This window comes from Bufo bufo, chromosome 2, assembly GCF_905171765.1.
Source record: "Bufo bufo chromosome 2, aBufBuf1.1, whole genome shotgun sequence".
Classification (NCBI taxonomy): Eukaryota; Metazoa; Chordata; class Amphibia; order Anura; family Bufonidae; genus Bufo; species Bufo bufo.
The window spans coordinates 810,328,214-810,346,473 of NC_053390.1; the positions used below are offsets into that span (position 1 = coordinate 810,328,214).

The window sequence follows — 18,260 nt, forward strand, 5'->3', positions numbered from 1 at the left end:
GAGTGATCTGAGTATGAACGTGCACCGCACACACTGAGGACGGGGCAGAGTGATCTGAGTATGAACGTGCACCGCACACTGAGGACGGGGCAGAGTGATCTGAGCATGAACGTGCACCGCACACTGAGGACGGGGCAGAGTGATCTGAGCATGAACGTGCACCGCACACTGAGGACGGGGCAGAGTGATCTGAGCATGAATGTGCACCGCACACTGAGGACGGGGCAGAGTGATCTGAGCATGAACGTGCACTGCACACACTGAGGACGGGGCAGAGTGATCGGAGCATGAACGTGCACCGCACACTGAGGACAGGGCAGAGTGATATGAGCATGAACGTGCACCGCACACTGAGGACGGGGCAGAGTGATCTGAGCATGAACGTGCACCGCACACTGAGGACGGGGCAGAGTGATCTGAGCATGAACGTGCACCGCACACTGAGGACGGGGCAGAGTGATCTGAGCATGAACGTGCACCGCACACACTGAGGACGGGGCAGAGTGATCTGAGCATGAACGTGCACCGCACACACTGAGGACGGGGCAGAGTGATCTGAGCATGAACGTGCACCGCACACACCGCGGACGGGGCAGAGTGATCTGAGCATGAACGTGCACCGCACACACTGAGGACGGGGCAGAGTGATCTGAGTATGAACGTGCACCGCACACACTGAGGACGGGGCAGAGTGATCTGAGCATGAACGTGCACCGCACACACTGAGGACGGGGCAGAGTGATCTGAGCATGAACGCGCACCGCACACACTGAGGACGGGGCAGAGTGATCTGAGCATGAACGTGCACCGCACACTGAGGACGGAGCAGAGTGATCTGAGCATGAACGTGCACCGCACACTGAGGACGGGGCAGAGTGATCGGAGCATGAACGTGCACCGCACACTGAGGACGGGGCAGAGTGATCTGAGCATTAACGTGCACCGCACACACTGAGGACGGGGCAGAGTGATCTGAGCATGAACGTGCACCGCACACTGAGGACGGGGCAGAGTGATCTGAGCATGAACGTGCACCGCACACTGAGGACGGGGCAGAGTGATCTGAGCATGAACGTGCACCGCACACACTGAGGACGGAGCAGAGTGATCTGAGCATGAACGTGCACCGCACACACTGAGGACGGGGCAGAGTGATCTGAGCATGAACGTGCACCGCACACTGAGGACGGGGCAGAGTGATCTGAGCATGAACGTGCACCGCACACACTGAGGACGGGGCAGAGTGATCGGAGCATGAACGTGCACCGCACACTGAGGACGGGGCAGAGTGATCGGAGCATGAACGTGCACCGCACACTGAGGACGGGGCAGAGTGATCTGAGCATGAACGTGCACCGCACACTGAGGACGGGGCAGAGTGATCTGAGCATGAACGTGCACCGCACACACTGAGGACGGGGCAGAGTGATCGGAGCATGAACGTGCACCGCACACTGAGGACAGGGCAGAGTGATCTGAGCATGAACGTGCACCGCACATACTGAGGACGGGGCAGAGTGATCTGAGCATGCACATCCACCGCACACACTGAGGACTGGGCAGAGTGATCGGAGCATGAACGTGCACCGCACACTGAGGACGGGGCAGAGTGATCTGAGCATGAACGTGCACCGCACACTGAGGACGGGGCAGAGTGATCTGAGCATGAACGTGCACCGCACATACTGAGGACGGGGCAGAGTGATCTGAGCATGAACGTGCACCGCACACACTGAGGACGGGGCAGAGTGATCTGAGCATGAACGTGCACCGCACACACTGAGGACGGGGCAGAGTGATCTGAGCATGAACGTGCACCGCACACACCGCGGACGGGGCAGAGTGATCTGAGCATGAACGTGCACCGCACACACTGAGGACGGGGCAGAGTGATCTGAGCATGAACGTGCACCGCACACACTGAGGACGGGGCAGAGTGATCTGAGTATGAACGTGCACCGCACACTGAGGACGGGGCAGAGTGATCTGAGCATGAACGTGCACCGCACACACTGAGGACGGGGCAGAGTGATCTGAGCATGAACGCGCACCGCACACACTGAGGACGGGGCAGAGTGATCTGAGCATGAACGTGCACCGCACACTGAGGACGGGGCAGAGTGATCTGAGCATGAACGTGCACCGCACACTGAGGACGGGGCAGAGTGATCTGAGTATGAACGTGCACCGCACACTGAGGACGGGGCAGAGTGATCGGAGCATGAACGTGCACCGCACATACTGAGGACGGGGCAGAGTGATCTGAGCATGAATGTGCACCGCACACTGAGGACGGGGCAGAGTGATCTGAGCATGAACGTGCACCGCACACTGAGGACGGGGCAGAGTGATCTGAGCATGAACGTGCACCGCACACACTGAGGACGGGGCAGAGTGATCTGAGCATGAACGTGCACCGCACATACTGAGGACGGGGCAGAGTGATCTGAGCATGAACGTGCACCGCACACAGGGTTGATTTTAAAATCTACAGCATGTCAATTTTTTTTGCTGATTGGTACCAGATTTATTTGGATTTTTTTTCTATTGAGTTCAGTGGAGAAGTCAAAATCCTCTATAAAACCCCAGTTGTTTGCAGATTTGCTGTGGATTAGCCGCAGATTCACAGAAAAATCTACATGTCCGGATACATTAAAAAAATAAAATAAAAAAATAAATGAAATAAAAACACTATACTCGCTTCTCCTGACACCCCCCCTGCCCCTGCTTCCAGTAATCACACTGCACCTCATGCACCGCAGGAGCCGGTCACAGGTCCAGAGGTCTGATGTGACACCCTGAAGTTGGTGTGGGTGCGGAGCAGCATACCGCCCGGTATCAGGAGAGCAGAGTATTCTGACATATATTCATTTTTTTTTTTTTTTTTTTCTTACACTCAACTGTTTTCTGCAGGGAAATCCAAGCAATAATCTGCATGATTTAGTGTAAAAGTGCTTCCAGAAATGTTCTTAAGCAAATCTGGTGCTTGTGGACCTACCCTTGGTAAACTATTGGCCTTACCTGCTGCTTTCTTTGTACTTTTAAGTTATTGCCAGTTCATTTGTTTTTTCTTTTTGTCCTTTGACTCTTCTCCTGGAGGATTTGCTGCTGGTTCCAAGAGCTGGGCCTTCCAGGCAGGTCTGCCACAACTCCTTCTTCTGTCTTCTGGTCTGTGTCTCAGAGCAACAAGCCAGCCTGTTCACGTTAGTCACCGGGGACCGGCTGGGAGTTTACCACAGAGGTGGTGTATGATAGGCCATCATGCCAAATAAACCAGGGGGTCAGTAGGAACAAGCTATATACAAGTGTCTAAGCACTATAATACTGCCTCCTATCTACAAGAATATAACTACTATAATACTGCCTCCTATGTACAAGAATATAACTACTATAATACTGCCTCCTATGTACAAGAATATAACTACTATAATACTGCTCCTATGTACAAGAATATAACTACTATAATACTGCCTCCTATGTACAAGAATATAACTATTATAATACTGCTCCTATGTACAAGCATATTACTACTATAATACTGCCTCCTATGTACAAGAATATAACTACTATAATACTGCTCCTATGTACAAGAATATAACTACTATAATACTGCTCCTATGTACAAGAATATAACTACTATAATACTGCTCCTATGTACAAGAATATAACTACTATAATACTGCCTCCTATGTACAAGAATATAACTACTATAATACTGCCTCCTATGTACAAGAATATAACTACTATAATACTGTTCCTATGTACAAGAATATAACTACTATAATACTGCCTCCTATGTACAAGAATATAACTACTATAATACTGCCTCCTATGTACAAGAATATAACTATTATAATACTGCTCCTATGTACAAGCATATTACTACTATAATACTGCTCCTATGTACAAGAATATAACTACTATAATACTGCTCCTATGTACAAGAATATAACTACTATAATACTGCTCCTATGTACAAGAATATAACTACTATAATACTGCTCCTATGTACAAGAATATAACTACTATAATACTGCTCCTATGTACAAGAATATTACTACTATAATACTGCCTCCTATGTACAAGAATATAACTACTATAATACTGCTCCTATGCACAAGAATATAACTACTATAATACTGTTCCTATGTATAAGAATATAACTACTATAATACTGTCTCCTATGTACAAGAATATAACTACTATAATACTGCTCCTATGTACAAGTATATAACTACTATAATACTGCCTCCTATGTACAAGAATATAACTACTATACTACTGCTCCTATGTACAAGAATATAACTACTATAATACTGCTCCTATGTACAAGAATATAACTACTATAATACTGCCTCCTATGTACAAGAATATAACTACTATAATACTGCTCCTATGTACAAGAATATAACTACTATAATACTGTCTCCTATGTACAAGAATATAACTACTATAATACTGCTCCTATGTACAAGAATATATCTACTATAATACTGCTCCTATGTACAAGAATATAACTACTATAATACTGCTCCTATGTACAAGAATACAACTACTATAATACTGCTCCTATGTACAAGAATACAACTACTATAATACTGCTCCTATGTACAAGAATATAACTACTATAATACTGCCTCCTATGTACAAGAATATAACTACTATAATACTGCTCCTGTGTACAAGAATATAACTACTATAATACTGCTCCTGTGTACAAGAATATAACTACTATAATACTGCTCCTATGTACAAGAATATAACTACTATAATACTGCCTCCTATGTACAAGAATATAACTACTATAATACTGCTTCTATGTACAAGAATATAACTACTATAATACTGCTCCTATGTACAAGAATATAACTACTATAATACTGCTCCTATGTACAAGAATATAACTACTATAATACTGCTCCTATGTACAAGAATATAACTACTATAATACTGCTCCTATGTACAAGAATATAACTACTATAATACTGCCCCTATGTACAAGAATATAACTACTATAATACTGCCTCCTATGTACAAGAATTTAACTACTATAATACTGCTCCTATGTACAAGAATATAACTACTATAATACTGCCTCCTATGTACAAGAATATAACTACTATAATACTGCTCCTATGTACAAGAATATAACTACTATAATACTGCCTCCTATGTACAAGAATATAACTACTATAATACTGCTCCTATGTACAGGAATATAACTACTATAATACTGCTCCTATGTACAAGAATATAACTACTATAATACTGCTCCTATGTACAAGACTATAACTACTATAATACTGCCTCCTATGTACAAGACTATAACTACTATAATACCGCCCCTCATCATTCAGCATAGTCAGTATAGTACTGCCCCCTTTGATTCTTACCAGGAGTTGCTCTTTGTCTTCCTCTGTGACGAGCAGCAGACGGCCCCCGGCACTACATGTGGACAGGTGATAAATGCGTTCTTTTTCATGCCGTGGCCTCCTGTGCTTCCTCCCGCTCCATGCTCTTCCTCATGACGCTCCACCTTGCTCCATACTCTGCTCTGTGAAGCTTCATCCATTAGGCTGTCTGCTTTGCCCTCCGTGGTTTCGTTGCGGACATGCAGGGGCCATTGTCACCTGTGGCAGATAACATGTGGATTGTGAGTCCCAGTTCTGTGTGATGCACGTCTACTCACATATGTGTTTTCAATGCTTGAGTCGCTGACCAGTTGCAGGGTTTCAGATGTACATTAGAGGAGTTTCCATTCACTGACATTTATCAGTTTTCCTATTAGTACCAGCAGTTTCCAAGAAAGTGACGACAAGCCCTTTGTGTGAGCGGTCATCGTGGCTGACAGTAGTGTGAGTTACACAATGGGACAACTCAGAACTTATCATGCAGGATCTACATTTTGTGTGGAAACAGCGCCACTTATGTCCATAGGCTGCATGTGGTACTGCAGCTCAGCCTACTTCAAGGAATACCAGACAAAAGGCAAAATTTTTTCCAGTTTCTGACCTACCCCTCATTGCATTCTGGATCTCATAGCATGAGCCTTGCACTTTGCTTTCTTCATCCTGGTCAGTTCTTGACTTCCAGCAGACTGATACCAGGTCCTGGTCTCCACTACTGGAAATTATAAGTGACCCCCAGGAATAAAGATATGGCCTTTAAAGAACACAAGGGTATACATTTATGCACCCTTAAAGGGGTTGCCCATTTTGGAGGATCGCATGGGGGAGGGAGTTGGGTCTTAAGATCTTGAAAATAAGAGTACAGTGTAGATTAGGAAGAATGACTCCTTATGTAATATTTTTAAGACTCAACAATCCTGTTACTGTCTCTTTTTTGACCCATGGCACTGGTTTCCATCTGACCAGTGACCTATGTGACGGGACATACTTGGTTATGCTGAGAGAGTTGAGACCTCCATGGTAAAGCCTACCTGGTCATTGGACTAGGACATTAGATATTGGCCATTTGGTGTCACGTATTGCCCAGGAGGTCCTCATGTTAGTGATATGAGCTCTGGTCTGAGGGGATCAACTTGGTGAGACCCTTACATTATTTCCTTAATTTCTACAGCTACAAGAATTCTTCAATGTGGGGAAGGGAATTTTCGATGACATTGCACGCAGGCTACCGGTCTACCCTCTGGACTTCACAGACGGTAAGATTTCATTTGTATACATTTAGAACTTGGTCATTTTCCCTTGTTTCAAATAGATGGCTTTATTCACTCCTTGGGGTCTACAGCTTTACAAATGCAGGAAGAGGTCAGTATCCTTGAGGAACAGAGGAGGATCAAGACTGTGTAGAGGAGGTCATCGGTGGATGGGATGTCTACAGCCCTAGAGATGCATATAGTACATACAGCCATCTTCGAGATGCTTAAGGGAGACTGAGTACCATTAAGTCTGTGAAGGTTATCATTTATCCAGGTCATGGTATATCTGTAAAGAATAAATCAAGGCAACTGGACTTACTGTAGATTTCTTGAAAACGTTTCACTCGTTCTTCCAACGAGCTTTGTCAATTCTGAGTGACTGTACAGTCACTCAGAATTGAGAAAGCTCGTTGGAAGAACGAGTGAAACGTTTTCAAGAAATCTACATTAAGTCCAGTTGCCTTAATTTATTCTTTACAGATAAGTACCATTAAGGTGCTTACGGAAGCCCTGACTGTCTTGGAGGTGCTTAGGAGCCCCGTGTGCCTTGGAGGTGCTTAGGAGCCCCGACTGCCCTTGAGGTGCTTGGGAGCCCCGACTGCCCTTGAAGGTGCCTAGGACCCGCCGACTGCCTTGAAGGTGCTTAGGAGCCCCGACTGCCTTGAAGGTCCTTAGGGAGGCCCTGATTGCCTTGGTGGTGCTTGGGGAGCCTTTGGAGGTGCTAGTGGCTGAGAGTCCAGTGACCTCAGAGGTGCTAGTGGCTGAGAGTCCAGTGACCTCAGAGGTGCTAGTGGCTGAGAGTCCAGTGACGTCAGAGGTGATAGTGGATGAAGGCCCCGTGACCTCAGGGGTGATAGTATATGTGAGCCCCGATCATCTCTGAGGCGCTTGTGTATGACAGCCCGTGACCTCAGAAGTGATAGTGGATGAGAGCCTGGTTGATCTCAGGCGTGATAGTGGATGTGAGCCCCGATCATCTCGATGAAAGCCCCGGTTACCTCGGAGGTGATAGTGGATGAGAGCCTGGTGACCTAGAAGGTAATGGCTAATGAGAGCCTGGTGACCTAGGAGGTGCTTGTGGATGAGAGCTTGGTGACCTAGGAGGTGCTTGTGGATGAGAGCCTGGTGACCTTGGTGGTTCTTGTGGATGAGAGTCTGGTGACCTCAGAGTTGCTGGTGGCAGAAAGCCTGGTGACCTCGGAGATGCCTGGGTTAGCAGAGCAAAATTGGAGTCCTTGGAGGAAGGTGGATTTCCACCATGTCTTCACCATACCACTTACCAAGGGGAACATATCTAATGATACAGTCATATGAGAAGCTCAAAAGAAGCTATATGTCAGATAACGACCAGTATTCTACCACAATCATCAAAGGAGAACCTGTTCTGACACTATTAATGAGCATATTTTTGAAGAGACAACAGGAGTGGTAGTCGGGTCCCTGTAGAAAGCAACAGATGGTGTAAAGGATGACTCTGCTCTGTGAAGTGTATGTGCTCTCACATGGCCGCAGCAGGAGGGCTTCAGAATAGGCATTTTTTACCCTTCTCACCACTTAACACATAACTTTTTTATCTTTTTTTCTTTTTTTGCCACTTCTTACTTTATATAAGACCTACAGATAAAATTAAGGGGAAAAAAAAAAATCTTCTCCCCCGGCAGTAATGATATGACCTAGTTACTGCTGTAAGCCGACTCTGCTCTGTGATATGGCGTGTGCTGCATGAAATGGGTCAAGAAGCTGTCACTACAGCCAGATAACAGCGGTAATAGGCTCCCCTCCACCTGCCTGCCTCCATTTAATGCCCTCGGTGGTTCATCCCTCAAACCCTTCATGTGCTCTTCTAGTATTATGTTCTTAACGCTTTCCAGAGGAGCTCCGCGTGTCGTTAATGACTGATGTGACCTAAAGACTGCGGGCGCCATGTCACTGATGTCTTCTGTGGTCCAGTTAGACCGCAGTAAACCTCCTTAGATGTGGCTTTATGCATTTAAAGGTGACCTCATGTAGGGGATGTGTTTTTTTTGTATTTATATTTGTTCTACCAATCTTTGAATCTATCAATTTCATATTGTTCTGTGTATGGATCTAAAAATGAATACTGCAGCACTCCCAAAAAGTTCAATGACTGTGTCCTTTATCTACCCATGCGTCATTTCAGTCCTCTTACTTGGATTTTTCTCAAGGGTTAAAAGTCAAACTGAAAGGAAATCATGACTGAACTTTTTGGGAGTGCTCCAGTATTAATTTTTTTTATATTTTCAGGATGGTGGTCACGTTCGCATCTGTTGGCACACCATATATACTGCTCCCTCTGGCGCGTCTTCCCCTGGCGCCCCCCTCTGGCGCGTCTTCCCCTGGCGCCCCCCTCTGGCGCGTCTTCCCCTGGCGCCCCCCTCTGGCGCGTCTTCCCCTGGCGCCCCCCTCTGGCGCGTCTTCCCCTGGCGCCCCCCTCTGGCGCATCTTCCCCTGGCGCCCCCCTCTGGCGCGTCTTCCCCTGGCGCCCCCCTCTGGCGCGTCTTCCCCTGGCGCCCCCCTCTGGCGCGTCTTCCCCTGGCGCCCCCCTCTGGCGCGTCTTCCCCTGGCGCCCCCCCCTCTGGCGCGTCTTCCCCTGGCGCCCCCCCCTCTCTGGCGCGTCTTCCCCTGGCGCCCCCCCCCGGCGCGTCTTCCCCTGCCCCCCCCCCCCCCTCTGGTGCGTCTTCCCCTGGCGCCCCCCCCTCTGGCGCCCCTTCCCCTGGCGCCCCCCCCCCCGGCGCATCTTCCCCTGGCGCCCCCCCTTCTGGCGCGTCTTCCCCTGGCGCCGCCCCCTCTGGCTCGTCTTCCCCTGGCGCCCCCCCCCTCTGGCTCGTCTTCCCCTGGCGCCCCCCCCCCCTCTGGCTCGTCTTCCCCTGGCGCCCCCCCCTCTGGCGCGTCTTGCCCTGGCGCCCCCCCCTCTGGCGCGTCTTGCCCTGGCGCCCCCCCCCCTCTGGCGCGTCTTGCCCTGGCGCCCCCCCCCTCTGGCGCGTCTTGCCCTGGCGCCCCCCCTGGCGCGTCGCACTTCTACCTTCCGATATTATCCTCTCTTGTCACCGGCCTGGTGGACAGTCCCAGCAGTAATCTCAGGCTCTGTCCTTCTGCTCTTCTCCACAGGTATTATTGGAAATAACAAGGCCATCGGAAAGTACATTACAACTATGATTTTCTTGTACTTTGCTTGCCTCCTGCCATCAATCGCCTTTGGCTCTTTGAACGATGAAAACACTCGCGGGGTGATTGGTAAGATTTTCTTTGAAGATCATTTGTTTTGCATCTATCAACTTGGAAGAGATTGAACAGGTGGGTAGAATCGGTGCTACTTACTTCTCTACTGCTGGGATGAGTGCTCGTGTAGACATTGCCTCCTTGGTGGGGACTGTGCACTGGTGTAGACAAGTTGCTTGCCTGGATTTTGAGTGTGATCCTTGTTATATGATCTTCTATTGATTTGGTGGCTTCCACCATGGTGCTCCATCCATCCTGACATTCCTATTTGCCTTCTGCCCTACATACATCTTGAGGTGTAAGACTTTTATTGTAGACAGTGTGTCTCAGAATTCAGGCAAGTAGATGATCCTCTGAGCTCTTGTAGATCGCAGCCAGTGTCTACTTGGCCACGATTCTCATGGTTGTTGAGTAAGTTTCGCAGCTGCTTCTTCCCAGACTGTGCTGATTCCTCCATCATTAAGGAACCCAGTCATACTCTGATCCTTACTGAACGAGTAAGAACTGCACAAGTATCTGGTCTTGAAGGAGGTGGTAGATGGTCATCTGGTGCGGTAACATGTTAAATCTGTATATGATGTTGAGTAACTTTGCATATGTAATGCTATACTTCTCTTATTCATTTTCATCATATTTTCTACTCCAGTGACATCCAGAGCTGCATTCAGAACTCTGCTGGTTTCCTGTTGGCTCTAAGACCGTTGAGACTTGCATTTCTTGGCTGCCCCCTGTCGGCAGATATTTAGCGCCAACGTCTGGATCAGAGTCCATCTCTGGAAAGTGAGAAAACTTTTCCTTCAAAAAGCTCTGTCAGCATGATCAACCCTATAAAACCAGACATACTACCTGGGAGGGCTCCTCATGTTGATTAAACATTACCTTTTGTTTGTATGCTAAACAGCTGTAGTGATATATGTTTTTATTCATATGCAAATGAGCACACTGGAGCACCAGGAGGCGGGGCTGAATTCTTGGAGCACCCTTGTGCTCTGCACACTTCCCCCTCTTCTTGATTGACAGGGCTAGACATCAGTATGCTGAGGGCAGAGCTGTGTCTTAGCATATACATACCATATACACCACTTACTATAGCCTTACCATGTTGAGATATGCTTAGAAAGCTAATATACATATTACTGCTTTATTCATAGGAAACAATATGTAATTATAAAGACACCATTAATACCATTAAAATACCATAAAACCATTCTTCTCTATATAGTAAAGCTATTGCTTAGTGGAAAGTAGTCAGACTTGCATGTAGAGATCCCAGGTTTGAATCTGGAGCCTTTCAGATTATTATTATTTTTTTTATGATATATTTTTTTCTCTCCCTCGTTTAACCCATAATAAAAGTTTATACCCTTATCATATTGAGAATAATGTTTTTTATGCTTAGAAAGCTAATACATATTGCTGGTTTCTTTACAATCATATATTGCCCCTGTGAATAAACTAGTATTGGTTTTTAAGTTTCTGAGCATAAAAAACATTATTCTCAATGTAGTAAGACCTTTTATTATTTTATTTATTATAGTATATCCTTTTATTATCGTTTAAATGATAGAGAACAAAAATAACAGAAAAAAACATATATACGTCTCTCCTTGGGCAGGAACTTAGGATCTCTACATGCAAGGCTTACCAGTTTCCACTAACCTATAACATTACCACATAGAGAAAAATTATTTTTTTCTATGCTTAGAGAGCTAACATGTCCTACTGGTGTCTTTATAATCATATATTGTGCTTGTTAATAAAGCAATATGTATATTAGCTTTCTAAGCATATCTCAATGTGGTAAAGCTATAGTAGATAGAGTATATGTACATGCTAGGAGACAGCTCTAGCATACAGCTCTGCCCTCAGCATGCTGATGTCTAGCCCTGTCAATCAAGGGGAGGGGGGGAGGAATGTGCAGAGCACAGGGCGTGTTACAAAGCAGTGCTCCAAGGATTCAGCCCCGCCCCCTGGTGCTCCAATGTGTCCATTTGCATATGAATAAAAGACAGATATCTCTGCAGCTGTTTAGCATACAGACAAAATAAATTTTGGATTAGCATAATGAGCCCTACCAGTATGCCTTGTTTAATAGGGTTGATCATGCTGACAGAGCCTCTTTAAAGAGCCTTTGGAAAACTTTTTCCTGCATTCCTCTGACATAACCTATAACCATTTGTGGCACTAAATATACACCACATTAACAGAGCGGAAGGTAGATGCAGCTTTGGATGTGACTAGAGCACATGATAAGGCTTTTCTTCTGTATGTATAGGCTTTAAAGATGAGATCAGACTATAATGCATTGTATAATTATGTCCTGTCCTTTATGGTTTTATTGGGGGGGTGCAGTGGGCCAGTGATGTACTCGTTACCTCAGACTCTTGCCTGTAACCCTCTCATGGGTGGTCTTACAGATCAGTGCCCTAGATGTCAGCTAAGGTCAGTAGGAGCCCCTAAAGCTGCACATGGAGAACTATGGAATTGTTCTTGTGCAGTTGTCCGTCCTCCATGTACTTTGACCCCGTACTAATGGTGAGACCCCACTAATCAGGGCCAGGATTCTTGTAACCCCCTAGTTTACCCCCTTGGGGTTCTTATCCAGCTCGGCCTTAATTTGTAGACAACCCTGTATAATCCTATAGGAAGCCCAGTATAATCCTATAGGAAGCTCCGTATAGTCCTGTAGAGGGCCCCGTATAGTCCTGTAGAGGGCCCCGTATAGTCCTGTAGAGGGCCCAGTATAGTCCGGTAGAGGGCCCCGTATAGTCCTGTAGAGGGCTGTAGAGGGCCCCGTATAGTCCTTTAGAGGGCCCCGTATAGTCCTTTAGAGGGCCCCGTATAGTCCTTTAGAGGGCCCCGTATAGTGCTGTAGGAAGCCCCGTATAGTGCTGTAGGAAGCCCCTTATAGTGCTGTAGGGAGCCCCGTATAGTGCTGTAGGGAGCCCCGTATAGTGCTGTAGGGAGCCCCGTATAGTGCTGTAGGGAGCCCCGTATAGTGCTGTAGGGAGCCCCGTATAGTGCTGTAGGGAGCCCCGTATAGTGCTGTAGGGAGCCCCGTATAGTGCTGTAGGGGGCCCCGTATAGTGCTGTAGGGGGCCCCGTATAGTCCTGTAGAGGGCCCGTATAGTCCTGTAGAGGGCCCCGTATAGTCCTGTAGGGAGCCCCGTATAGTGCTGTAGGGAGCCCCGTATAGTCCTGTAGAGGGCCCCGTATAGTCCTGTAGGGAGCCCCGTATAGTGCTGTAGGGAGCCCCGTATAGTCCTGTAGGGAGCCCCGTATAGTGCTGTAGGGAGCCCCGTATAGTGCTGTAGGGAGCCCCGTATAGTGCTGTAGGGAGCCCCGTATAGTGCTGTAGGGAGCCCCGTATAGTGCTGTAGGGAGCCCCGTATAGTGCTGTAGGGAGCCCCGTATAGTCCTGTAGGGAGCCCCGTATAGTCCTGTAGGGAGCCCCGTATAGTCCTGTACGGAGCCCCGTATAGTCCTGTAGGGAGCCCCGTATAGTCCTGTAGGGAGCCCCGTATAGTCCTGTAGAGGGCCCCGTATAGTCCTGTAGAGGGCCCCGTATAGTCCTGTAGGGGGCCCCGTATAGTCCTGTAGGGGGCCCCGTATAGTCCTGTAGAGGGCCCCGTATAGTCCTGTAGAGGGCCCCGTATAGTGCTGTAGGGAGCCCCGTATAGTCCTGTAGGAAGCCACGTATAGTGCTGTAGGGGGCCCCGTATAGTGCTGTAGGGGGCCCCGTATAGTCCTGTAGAGGGCCCGTATAGTCCTGTAGAGGGCCCCGTATAGTCCTGTAGGGAGCCCCGTATAGTGCTGTAGGGAGCCCCGTATAGTGCTGTAGAGGGCCCCGTATAGTCCTGTAGGGAGCCCCGTATAGTCCTGTAGGGAGCCCCGTATAGTGCTGTAGGGAGCCCCGTATAGTGCTGTAGGGAGCCCCGTATAGTCCTGTAGAGGGCCCCGTATAGTCCTGTAGGGAGCCCCGTATAGTGCTGTAGGGAGCCCCGTATAGTGCTGTAGGGAGCCCCGTATAGTCCTGTAGAGGGCCCCGTATAGTCCTGTAGGGAGCCCCGTATAGTGCTGTAGGGAGCCCCGTATAGTCCTGTAGAGGGCCCCGTATAGTCCTGTAGGGAGCCCCGTATAGTGCTGTAGGGAGCCCCATATAATCTCCATATAATTGTTTAGGTGGCCCTGTATATGAGGACCCCATATAATCTCTCTATGACCCTTTAGAGCTGTCATATGGTATCTCTCACCACCAGTCTGCCCCACATGCCCTCACCACTTAGTACATGATGGTGATGGCGGCACATGGCACGTCACCCCTGTGACAGGAGCGTGAGGTGGCGTCCCGGGCAGTGCAGGTTCGGCACAGGATTTCGGAGGTGAGTATATCGCACGTGGTTACTGGGTGGTGACTCCTTGATTTGATCACGTTGATGGATTGCTTTGTTCTGTAACATTTCTGGTGTTGGAGATGAGTCTCCTGCAGTCCGCTCACCAGCATTTGCGACTCTCGTTGCAGACGTGCAGAAGACGATTGTGGGTCAGTGCATTGGGGGTGTGATATACGCCCTCTTCTCTGGGCAGCCGCTGGTGGTTTTACTGACGACAGCGCCCCTGGCCTTATATGTTAATGGTAGGTATTTGCAGAGATGGTATGTAGCCCATATACCAGTGAGCGGAGTATAACCCCCAGTCTCCTCTTCCTGCAGTTATCCGTGGAATATGTGATGACTACAACCTGGACTTTAAAGCCTTCTACGCCTGGACGGGGCTGTGGAACAGCTGCTTCCTCGTCCTGTACTCTCTGTTCAATTGTAGCCTGCTCATGAAGCTCTTCAAGAGGTGAGCACCATCAGTACTATTGTATTATCATCTCTGTTACCTCATTATTATGTGTATTTATTACTAGGAGTATTACTATATATATTACCTTTTTTATTGGTATTAATATTTTTATCAAATTATTATCATTTGTATTATCACTATTATTTGCATTATTATTTTAGAATATTTAGTAGTAGTATTTCATTAGTTGTAGTAGTGCTGCTATTAGGATTATTTTTTGTTATTAATGTTTTTATTATTGGTTTATCATTCTGATACTATTTCTACTAATGATTAATTATTACTAAGGTTAATAATAATCATTATTACTGTTATCTGTATAATTATTAACATTATATTGATTATTTTACCTTTTGATGGCTCATGAGAAGCCTTTAAAAGGGTTTGCTAAAATTTTGAATAATTCTAGAAAAATAGCAGAATACCGGTTTTTTCGCTTTATTGGACGCATTTGATGATAAGACCCCAGGATTTATTTAAGGAAAAGAAAATATATATTTTTCATCAGATCCTCAGATCACACCTCTGTATCAGGATCTCAGTTCAGAATCCCGTATCAGATCCTCAGATCACACCTCCGTATCAGATCCTCAGATCACACCTCCGTATCAGATCCTAAGATCACACCTCCGTATCAGATCCTCAGATCACACCTCCGTATCAGATCCTCAGATCACACCTCCGTATCAGATCCTCAGATCACACCTCCGTATCAGATCCTCAGATCACACCTCCGTATCAGATCCTCAGATCACACCTCCGTATCAGATCCTCAGATCACACCTCCGTATCAGATCCTCAGATCACACCTCCGTATCAGATCCTCAGATCACACCTCCGTATCAGATCCTCAGATCACACCTCCGTATCAGATCCTCAGATCACACCTCCGTATCAGATCCTCAGATCACACCTCCGTATCAGATCCTCAGATCACACCTCCGTATCAGATCCTCAGATCACACCTCCGTATCAGATCCTCAGATCACACCTCCGTATCAGATCCTCAGATCACACCTCCGTATCAGATCCTCAGATCACACCTCCGTATCAGATCCTCAGATCACACCTCCGTATCAGATCCTCAGATCACACCTCCGTATCAGATCCTCAGATCACACCTCCGTATCAGATCCTCAGATCACACCTCCGTATCAGATCCTCAGATCACACCTCCGTATCAGATCCTCAGATCACACCTCCGTATCAGATCCTCAGATCACACCTCCGTATCAGATCCTCAGATCACACCTCCGTATCAGATCCTCAGATCACACCTCCGTATCAGATCCTCAGATCACACCTCCGTATCAGATCCTCAGATCACACCTCCGTATCAGATCCTCAGATCACACCTCCGTATCAGATCCTCAGATCACACCTCCGTATCAGATCCTCAGATCACACCTCCGTATCAGATCCTCAGATCACACCTCCGTATCAGATCCTCAGATCACACCTCCGTATCAGATCCTCAGATCACACCTCCGTATCAGATCCTCAGATCACACCTCCGTATCAGATCCTCAGATCACACCTCCGTATCAGATCCTCAGATCACACCTCCGTATCAGATCCTCAGATCACACCTCCGTATCAGATCCTCAGATCACACCTCCGTATCAGATCCTCAGATCACACCTCCGTATCAGATCCTCAGATCACACCTCCGTATCAGATCCTCAGATCACACCTCCGTATCAGATCCTCAGATCACACCTCCGTATCAGATCCTCAGATCACACCTCCGTATCAGATCCTCAGATCACACCTCCGTATCAGATCCTCAGATCACACCTCCGTATCAGATCCTCAGATCACACCTCCGTATCAGATCCTCAGATCACACCTCCGTATCAGATCCTCAGATCACACCTCCGTATCAGATCCTCAGATCACACCTCCGTATCAGATCCTCAGATCACACCTCCGTATCAGATCCTCAGATCACACCTCCGTATCAGATCCTCAGATCACACCTCCGTATCAGATCCTCAGATCACACCTCCGTATCAGATCCTCAGATCACACCTCCGTATCAGATCCTCAGATCACACCTCCGTATCAGATCCTCAGATCACACCTCCGTATCAGATCCTCAGATCACACCTCCGTATCAGATCCTCAGATCACACCTCCGTATCAGATCCTCAGATCACACCTCCGTATCAGATCCTCAGATCACACCTCCGTATCAGATCCTCAGATCACACCTCCGTATCAGATCCTCAGATCACACCTCCGTATCAGATTCTCAGATCACACCTCCGTATCAGATCCTCAGATCACACCTCCGTATCAGATCCTCAGATCACACCTCCGTATCAGGAACTCAGTTCAGACCCCATCAGATCTCCATGTAAAATTCTCATGAGACCCCCATCAGACATCACATCAGACTTCCATGCCAGAACCCTACGAGACCTCCATGTCAGACCCCAATCAGACCTCAGATCATAGATAAAATAAAGAACTCCACTTACCTCTCCTGCTTCGCCGCTCCAGGTCCAGCAATCGCTCCTTCAGTCACACTCCATTGTCCTCTCTGGCCCCCGCTGCACTGTCACCTGACTGCGTGCAGTGTCTGGTCATAGTGCGCACACTACTTCCTGGACCGGTCAGTGCAGCGCGGGCCGGAGAAAAAGACGAGGGAGGGTGAGTACTGGCAGCGCTCACAGCTCTTCACCTGCTCCCTGCACCTAATACATACTAGTGAGCGCTTCCGTAATCAAAGCGCTCACTATTATTCGCTTTATAAGACTCACTGCCATTCCCCCCCACACTTTTGGGGGAAAAGAAGTGTGTCTTATAAAGCGAAAAATACAGTAGTGAGTGCAGCTCTGTAGTATAATAAAATATATAACTCATGATCAGTACAGCATAAGTAATGTATGTACACAGTGACTCCACCAGCAGAATAGTGAGTGCAGCTCTGTAGTATAATAAAATATATAACTCATGATCAGTACAGGATAAGTAATGTATGTACACAGTGACTCCACCAGCAGAATAGTGAGGGCAGCTCTGGAGTATAATACAGGATGTAACTCAGGATCAGTACAGGATAAGTAATGTATGTACACAGTGACTGCACCAGCAGAATAGTGAGTGCAGCTCTGGAGTATAATACAGGATGTAACTCAGGATCAGTACAGGATAAGTAATGTATGTACACAGTGACTCCACCAGCAGAATAGTGAGTGCAGCTCTGGAGTATAATACAGGATGTAACTCAGGATCAGTACAGGATAAGTAATGTAATGTATGTACACAGTGACTGCACCAGCAGAATAGTGAGTGCAGCTCTGGAGTATAATACAGGATGTAACTCAGGATCAGTACAGGATAAGTAATGTATGTACACAGTGACCCCACCAGCAGAATAGTGAGTGCAGCTCTGTAGTATAATACAGGATGTAACTCAGGATCAGTACAGGATAAGTAATGTAATGTATGTACACAGTGACTGCACCAGCAGAATAGTGAGTGCAGCTCTGGAGTATAATACAGG

The 18,260-nt window shown here is 47.3% G+C and overlaps 1 protein-coding gene and 1 long non-coding RNA gene across 3 annotated transcripts in view; one reads left to right on the forward strand and one right to left on the reverse strand.

Moving 5' to 3' along the window:
* The window catches only part of SLC4A11 (solute carrier family 4 member 11), a 135,517-nt gene that overhangs the window by 89,528 nt on the left and 27,729 nt on the right, over positions 1–18,260 (forward strand). For both annotated transcript variants that reach the window (XM_040419333.1, XM_040419334.1), the window contains exons 9-12: positions 6,580–6,664; positions 9,791–9,916; positions 14,424–14,537; positions 14,614–14,746. In XM_040419333.1, the coding sequence (XP_040275267.1) occupies positions 6,580–6,664; positions 9,791–9,916; positions 14,424–14,537; positions 14,614–14,746 (458 nt within the window). The remainder of the gene's footprint in view (positions 1–6,579; positions 6,665–9,790; positions 9,917–14,423; positions 14,538–14,613; positions 14,747–18,260) is intronic.
* Positions 7,168–9,163, reverse strand: LOC120990492. The gene is made up of 3 exons (XR_005776427.1): positions 7,571–9,163; positions 7,472–7,504; positions 7,168–7,405 (listed from the first exon to the last, which is right to left on the reverse strand). It is a non-coding gene; the product is annotated as an uncharacterized LOC120990492 (long non-coding RNA).